The sequence below is a fragment of the Callionymus lyra genome, chromosome 1 (genome assembly GCF_982586985.1).
Source record: "Callionymus lyra chromosome 1, fCalLyr1.hap1.1, whole genome shotgun sequence".
NCBI lineage: Eukaryota > Metazoa > Chordata > Actinopteri > Syngnathiformes > Callionymidae > Callionymus > Callionymus lyra.
In genome coordinates, this window is record NC_141818.1 from 28,008,325 (window position 1) to 28,017,302 (window position 8,978).

Sequence of the window (8,978 nt, forward strand, 5' to 3'; positions counted from 1 at the left end):
TACAGGGTTAAAGCCTCATGCACATAAGAAAAACAGCAGAAACAGATTTAAAAGAGAGGTGGATGCCAAGACTGCCATCTGTTTGAGCGCCCCCCTCCCAACTCTACCCCCTTCCCAGTATCCTCACTGTGTTCCTCCATCCCTCCCTGTACTTGTCCATCTCCTTCCCTCGCAACATTCCCATGTCCCAGTAGAGACGCTTGCATTTTTGCTCCCTCAAAAGTGAAATAAATAACCTTTTTTTTTTTTTTTTTCTAAACACTGCTCCGCCGCTGATAATAAACTAAGAAGCAGCCGATAGAAGAGAGAGTGTGAGAGTGGGGGCCGGGGGTATACAATAAATCCAAATTTGGCAACCGTCTCAAGTGTAATGACACTTCTATCTCTATGGAAAACCATCCCTTTTTGTCTTCACTTGCATGGGACTTCTTTCTTTTTTCTGTTTTGTTCCCAGAAAAGCCATGGAACATTTGCCAACATTTTAAGAGCTGCGAAAAAGCAGGATCTTTTTATTTATTTTTTTTATATTCCTCCTCGCAGGTGTTTCTTTTTAAGGCATGCTTGACAATGCCAAGCTGGTCTTGGCTCATCTTGAATGCGACCGTCCTCGGGGGGGGGGGGGGGGGGGAGAGAAATACGAGGTTTGAGAACATCTTATTGATTAGCCTTCCTATTTCTTGATCTCTACTTTTTATGGCCTCAATCACTTGACAGAATTGATCTCCGTAAGTGACTTAAAAAAACAGATGTCTATCATGCAGCAATGAGGGACAAATATAATATAATAATATAATAAAACTTGATTTAAATGCAACTCACTCATTTAATTCAAACACAAAAGGATGTTTTAACTAACCCTTTAATATGACAACAAAAAGTCTCAAATCTTTGTGATGAATGTTAAATGTTTGCTTTAATTTACGTCCACTCATCCTTGATCTGTCCTTCCACAAACAAATGAATAGTCCTGTTACTCAGTTATTTACAAAAGAAGTGTCATATTTAATCACACATTTCTTATTTCAATTGAATCTTATTCTTAACATTGGGTCAGTTTATCTGTGGATGTAATACAATTGTACACTTTAACATATACACATTTGTTGTTTTGAATAGATACACACAGAAGCGTAGGATTTTCTTAACGGGCCATTTTAGAGAAAAATCAGGAGCAAATAAATTAACAATTCTTCTTATTTCTGCCCATTATTACCTTTTTTTTCATTTTTAATACTGTCTTTGGTATCATGTGATTATTTAGATAATTTTGATGTTACTTCTATTCATCAGAATCAGAATCAAAAACTCTATTCAAAAGATTAAATGAGATAATAAACCAAACAAACGATAGAAAAGCAGGACCACGCACCAAGCCAGCTATTCTGCGGTGCCTATGTCATGTGATCTGTAATGGTATCCATGTTAGGTATTATATGACCATATTGATTTATTATGTAATTCGTTTTTCCTCCTATTTATGACGTTATAACTTTTATTAGGTGTTTTACTAAAACAGTTTTTTGTTCTAATGGACTTGATTCAAGAATCAAAACTGCCAACAATGTTTTAGCTGGGCCTTGCATTTTAAGTAAGTAAGTAACAATACACAGTTAAAATACATGCTTTAAAAGTCCAAGATAACATAGAGACAAACACAGCAGCAGAAAATCACAGATAGCTTTTTAGTCATTCAACCCTGAATCGTTTGACTGGCTGCTGTTGAACGGTAAAAAAAAAAAAAGTTAATAATTATTTCGGAATCCTGAAATCCCAAGATCTTGAGATAGGTTGCTTGCCCATAAATTAAACTTTTATTGTTCAAAACACGCGATTTCTGTGATTGTGTCCTCAAATCTGTGCGAGCAATTATATAATGATCACTCAAATCATTTAATTACCGTGTTAATGTTTTTTAAAATGCAATTTATCTGTTGAAAGGAACACACACAAAAATAACAGATCAAATAAACTACACGTATACAAGTATATACTTGGCTGCTGGCAAGGAAAATGTATTGTAGTTTACTTCATATAATACCTTTAAGCATTTCAATAATTAAATGTCTAGAGATATTTAAAGATTTATTTTTCCTTGATTGCTTAAAGATAAAAATAATAAAGAATAAGAACAATGCAAAGATTAGTTTACAAATTTTATGCACATTTAATATATATGTAATATTATGAAATATAATATAGTATAACATAATTCTATAACATTGTACTATAGGATAGATGAGAGTATTATTTCTGGCAATAATGTCCACTTTGATGTAGCACTCTCTTCTAAAGTCAAAATCTTATTTCAAATAAATAATGTTTTTTTTTTCTTTGATAATGTGCCTGTAACATAGTGGGGTTGTTTTGCCACCTAGTGGTAAATATCAGGAAAATGCTTCTTGTGCATTCCAGGGAAAGTGGCATGTGATATATAGAGAATAGCATGCCGTGAGAGTTGAGCCTCATAATAAAAGTCGCTACATCGGTGGTTCTTCTTGAAAAGTCCCAATATATCACGTTTTCCTAAATCAACGTAAAAATCAACCGAGCTCTTCGTCCTTGATCGTGCTGACGATCGCCAGCTACTTCACGTATCAACATAAATAGACATGAGAACTGGATCTGGGGATTTCAAGATCTCAGGATCCTTAATGTCTCCAGAGGGGCTCGGTAAGTGACCCCCCTGCGTTTACTAACGTGAACAGCAGCCGTACTCGAGAGGTGATTGTTCAATCGAAAATACCTCCGTGAAGTTCATTTGCCTTAATGACACATTATTATTGCCAGTGAAAATGACTGATACCCCGAAACTCAGGGACAAAAGAAGAGAGCCCAGTGAGAGCGATGAAAGGAGGGAGTCGGAAGTAGTACAGACGGACCATCTGCTTCTGCGGGAAAGATAAAAACGAGAGTGGAGAGCTCAGATGGAAAATGTTAGCCGACTAAGGGTGTGAGGACTCTACGTATAGGGGTGCCTGAGGAGGTTTGGGGGTGGGGTGTGGGGGCGGAGGAGCGCGAACGAGAGCGAGGTGGACAGATGGAGGACAGGAGGATGTGTGGGAGAGTGGGAGAGAGAAAGAGGCTGAGTGAAAAGCCGAGAGTGGGCCTGGCAGTGTTGTGATTGCGCTGGGCACGCTGGCATCAGGTGGGGACATGACTAGACACGCAGGCTCAGCCCAGCTGGGTCAACGCTCGCCGCTGCCATGTTGTTTTGGCTCGGAGGTTTTATAAGCACATGCACAGCCGGACGGACCCACAAACAAATACAGCCTTGCTCACTCCGTCTCATGTCAGGACACACTCGTTCGCAGGCAAACACACACAATCACACCCAAAATGCCACGGTTTTGGCCAAAGCCGGGGAGGCAGACGAAGGCCCGGGAATAATGGAAACGCCAAACTCGTTACTCTAACGTTGGGTGACAAGGGCACCTTGGGCTGCAGATGTTCCTGCTGATGACAGATGGAGCCTGGCACTGCCAGGGGACAGTGAGCCAGGCCTATGCCAGCGCAGTTCCACCTGCACCCCTCTTCTGTACCCAACCACAGAACTCTGCCACACACCGCCTCACTTTCTCTCCCGGCCTATCTCTCTTGAACACTGGCAAATATTAACCCCAAACCTCCATCACTGCCTCGCGCTGGCACACCGCTGGTCCTCCTCTGCCCACCTCCAGGACGACTGTTTGCGGACAGATATATATGACACTGGCAGAATGTGTTGTATGAATGCCATCACCATCGGTATTGATCCTTCTTACACTTTCATTATACCAGATGACCTAAAATGACAAACTGCTCATCAGACATTCGTCGTGGGAAAATGTGGTTTGTCGCACATTTAGATGGATCCAGAGATGTTTCGCGGAGTGTATTCCAGTTCAGTTAGTGCCTGATAGGCTGTTTAATGATGCCATTTATCTTCATGGATCTCCTGACAGACTTCTGGATGGGATTCTCGCGCTGGCTCTCAGAAGCAGTCCACCAGGATGATTCGCTCCATGCTGTTTGTGGCTAGATTACCAAAGTGTGCTAAACTGTAATTTTCATGATCCTCTCCTTTTTTGCAACTCATCACGAGAAAACTGTCCCACATGTCATTGTTAATGCTCTGACAAGACTAACTGGAATATTTTACCTTTAAGCGCTGCTTGCCAGAGACAAATCGCCAGTCACTTCGTTCCAAATTCGGAGAGATCACGGGAATATCAGCATTTTAATATCGTTGAGATCCCGTGTTAGAAACATGCTGCAGATTTGGTACTCTCCCGGAAAATCCCATAGCTCCTCCCCCTGTTCCCCTTCATCCAAAAACCATGCGTGTTGTGTCATTTGAACTCCCTCCTGCTGAAATATGGTCCCTAACAAAACAAAACAATTATCTCTTCCCTCGTTAGGACACGGCTGGCATCCCCTCCACCTCTCTAATGCCCTTCAGTCTCACACCGGAGCCATCGACATGCTCCTCAATCAGTAGCCGTCAGTCAAGCTGAGGGTCTCTGAAGTGCATTTTAAGTGGAGTGTTTAGATGACTTCAAAAGTTTTTCAAAAAAGTCAGACGTTCTGGACCAGGGAAAGGGTGCGTATCACAATGGCATGTTCAGAAGGTGGAGGGGTCATTGGTGGGATCTATATGCCAGCTCTTAATGACCTTAATGGAAGTCATTAGGCAGGAGAAAGTGCAAGATATCACCTGCAGGCACACAGCACCTGCTAGACCATCATCAGCATCTCACAAACAATGTGTTTACTGACGGATGGACGACCATCAGCAACATAACACGACTAAAATACATCTCACTATATCAAATACTGAGACTCAAATTTTACCTCCTGCTTTTCCAAACCTGGATGAGACCAAAAATATTTTGAGCCGATGAAGATCTTTTGCATTAGCAACTAGGGAGAAAAGGGTTATAATGTAATTTATTCCTCTAATTGTTTTAAATTGTTTTAAAACATCTCATGTAATGATATTTAAAGATGTTCATGACATGCTTGTGCACCCTGACCTTAACAAAAGCTACCACTATATTCATCCTAGAATGACCTCTTGAATTTCGTCGGCCTGTAAAATCCTTTTTAATCAGAAAGACAGAACCAGTTGAGTGCCGGTGATCAAGATAATCACTGTCCTATCAGCAGTCTGCACCATTCACTGTTCTCCTCAGAACCTCGCCACAGATCAGCCGCCAGGCAGAATGGCGGCGTGACGAGCCAGCTCCGACCAGCTGCTCCAGGCTAACACCCCTTTCTGGGCATCATCCCCAGTATCAATATGACGAAGTATGCTAGCACCCGTCTAACTTTGGTGTGTGACACAGTGATGCTTGCGTGACGGTCTATATGTCACTTTGATTAAATATCAGATTTTATTGAAGCTTTTCTACAGGAACTTGGCTGTGGTTTGCTGGTCGTGCTGGTGCCAACATATGGAGGCTGATCCGCTCACCAGCTCAAGCTAACATGACTGTTGAGCAGCACGGTCCTGAAGCACTGGTGGAAATAGAGTTATTTCAAAGCCGCATGTTCAGTGCCACGTGTAGTCAGAGAATATCTTCATCTGGAGAAATATTTACGGAGATGATGAGGATGTTCCCACCCTGACAGAATTCCATCAGCTATTCCAGGAGTAGGTGAGGTGTTCCTAGGACAACCTAAAGAAATCATGGGTCAGTCAAGATGTATTACGGCATTATGACCATTATCTTATTCTTCCAGTTACAGGAACCGAGTTGAACTGATAAATAGACCGACCCTTTCGGCTCAGCTCTTTCTTCGATAGACAGATATTGACTTCTTATTTAGATCTGCGGTCGCGATTACATGAGGTAAACGAAATCTACACAACACACGGCGATAAATGAACTTCCGCCTCGTCTTTGCTTTTGCACCTAACATCTTTTTTTCTATGTCAAACAGTAAAAAGGCGTACACGCAAAGAGACGGAGCAGGCAGCTCATTGTGTGGTTTAAAGCGCTAACTAGGCCACTTAGCACCGCGTGACGCTGATCTGATCCCTGAGGCACCCAACTTGGCACTGCGCCCTCCTCCTTTCGCTCCTTCCTTTTCCCTCGCCATGGGAACCAGGCCATCCTTAATGACGCAGGAGTGCTCTGCCGGATCCCACAATGTGAAGAGGGCTGACATCTGTCTTGCTAAGTGGTCCACTCTCTTGTGCATCTTGTTTGGTCAAACAACAACCACCCCCCCAACCCTTCCTCCTTCCATTCACCGTGTATGTTTAATTTTTTTATCGGCTCTTCCTGAGAGTAGATAAGAGATTAAGTAGCTCTAAATGCAGAAACAATAGACACACAGATAGATCGTCAGCTGTAAACAAATGTGCTCGAAGCGGTGACGTATTTGGGCAAAATTCTACAGACAATTTTCAAGTTTCATTTGCTTTAGAGTCCACGGGGTGTTCAACTTCTTTACCCCATACAATTTTGAAAAATATGGCCATCATCAAGCAAAGAAGTTAATGAAATGCTAATGGTATCTGAAGTTTTTCAATGCTCCCCAGGAGTAAAATGAAGGCTTTCACTTGTTCAGAGCACCCATGTGAATGCAAATGGCCATCTAAGCAGTCATTTTGACGGCATGCCAAGGCAACGTAAAGAGCCTCCTTCTTTATGCTCCTTTGGGAATGTACTCTGCGATGTGTGGGATGAGTTCACTTTACCAGGCCCAGGTGCCAGAGTATAAATGAATAATGGGTTTTATGGGCCTTGACAGAAAAAAGCACACATGCCCACTGGTTCAAGTGCATTTGTACTGAATGATGTTCACATTCCAGCAACCACACTAAAAGGAGACTGGGCATGAGAAGCTGCTTCCTATACATAATTCATGGTTACATGCTCAAAAGTATTTTGTTTGCTTACAGCTAAGTACCCCTGCTTAAAAGTTTGTTCCCTGCTTTAACATGTAAACGCTTTGTGCTGCAAGTCTAAACAAGAGCTTTTATAAATAAAATATAGACCTGATACTTGAATGTCACATGCATGAGTAGATGGGGAAAAAAACACACTTCTGACACATATTTTCAGTGAATTTAGGAAAGAGCTTCATATAATCATGTAATTTAGTGATGGATACAAACTGGACAAGGAAAACATGGAGACAATGTATATGTATATGTATGTATGTATGTATGTATGTGTGTGTGCGTGCGTGTGTGTGTGTGTTTAATGTCAGTCCAGACATGAAAATCGCAGCATAAAAACAAATGGGATGAATAAAAAACAAAAACATTTAACCACTTCAACAAGATTCTAACATTTGGGGTTTCCATGAGTAGCACCTGGGCCACATGTCTTTACAGAAACATGGAACTGATCAATATTATACAGCAACCTATTTAATTTTGTTCATTACTAGTTCATTTTTTTTATAAATAACTTGTTTAATATTTTCTATGGTATTATTTTTCTCATTTTCCTCTTTTTATTTGTGTTCTGCATACCTTGTCTGAATCAAAATCTATTTATATTATATTTACATTTACCAGTAGTCGCATTATGTTTATTATTTGTTTGTAAAATTAAGTGATTTACAACTAAATTTCACTTTAAGGTCATTTTTATGACATAAGGTCACATCACCATGTGTGACAGTGTGATCACGAGGAGGACAACGAGTGAATCCGACCAGAAGGGTTAAGAGCAGATTTATTAGCAGTATATTAAAATACACTTTGTCAAGTTTAGGTCAATCCAAACAACATTTAGTCCAGTGTGGACTGCTTGAAGATAAGTGCATGACTCACAGTCATCTCGTCGATAATCAGTAACTCTGAACAACAAATTCAGACAGGTCAGATTAAAAAAACAGACATTTCAACAGTAGTTGACAAGACTTCTAAGAATGTGCAGTAATCTTGTTTTCTACTCTTCCCGTCTCACATTTACACCCATCCACCACCGTCACTTTCATGGAGCGAATGGCTGAGCCACATTTCAGAGGAATGGACACGGTGTGAGCTTTGTATGGGGCACATCGAGAGCAAGGGGCTCGCCGGTTGGCGCCCAAAACAAACTCGCCTTCAGCCGGGACGAAGAGGGAACTGCATTGGCCGAAGCACAAATTGTTGTGCACCCTCACTGCGTCACAGCCGGGCGCTGTCACGTGCTGTGAGGAAGATACATGACATTATTATTAAGCTCAGTAAATAAGAGAAAATCAACTCTTCATTTAAAGCAGCATTACCTGAGTGAAGGGAACAGTCACACATGTCTGTTTCATGTCTTTTAGTTGGACCGGTAAAGAAGAGCTGATCTTATCTTCTTCATCAATTGCTCGCTGCCACATCTGAAGGCCCTGCTTCTTCTTCAGCTCCGGCTCGGAGTGAACTTTGGGTTGGAGGTGCCGCAGAGGATGGGACAAACCTCTGAAGGCAGGTCCGGGACTGCCTCGAGACAAAAAAGCCGGAAAGGTCGTCCTGGAGCCGACAGATGAAGCTCTTTTGGAACTTGGTCTTCTAAAGAACCTGGAGTGGGCTGTGTTGTTGGGGTCCAGCTGCACAACCTTCACCACTCCGTGCAGAGGCTCAACTGGACCACTGGCTGAGGACTCAAATTCCCTTCTTGAGCCTTTCAGGAATTTGTCAAGAGAAAAGGAAGTTGCAAATGTAGTCCAGAAACAGAGAAAAAGGATATTGAAGAGGAGAGACATTTTAAAAATCTAAAAAAAAAAAGCAAGTTGGAAAAAACTTTGTGGTTCAAGGTCTAGAAAGAAGACCTTGCTGTCGGTGCTCTCACAAGGCCACATCTAAAGTCTACTTATATAGCCCGCAGACGCATCCTAGCAGTTTAATGTGAGGAAGGTGTCGCAATTCCCACACCACACCAGAAGTCACACCAAAGCTACACATTCAGGTGCCAGACAGACAGCATGCTAATATAAATTATAAGTATTGATATTACAGCACAGCAACACTTGCAAAGGCATATAAGTTAAAATACACACACACATAT

General features: G+C 41.6%; 1 protein-coding gene across 1 annotated transcript; it reads right to left on the reverse strand.

The window, feature by feature from the left end:
- Positions 1-7,863: 7,863 nt before the first annotated feature.
- Positions 7,864-8,676, reverse strand: dand5 (DAN domain family, member 5). The gene is made up of 2 exons (XM_087804468.1): positions 8,212-8,676; positions 7,864-8,133 (listed from the first exon to the last, which is right to left on the reverse strand). The coding sequence occupies exons 1-2, from the start codon at positions 8,674-8,676 to the stop codon at positions 7,864-7,866; spliced, it is 735 nt and encodes a 244-aa protein (XP_087660594.1).
- Positions 8,677-8,978: the final 302 nt, after the last annotated feature.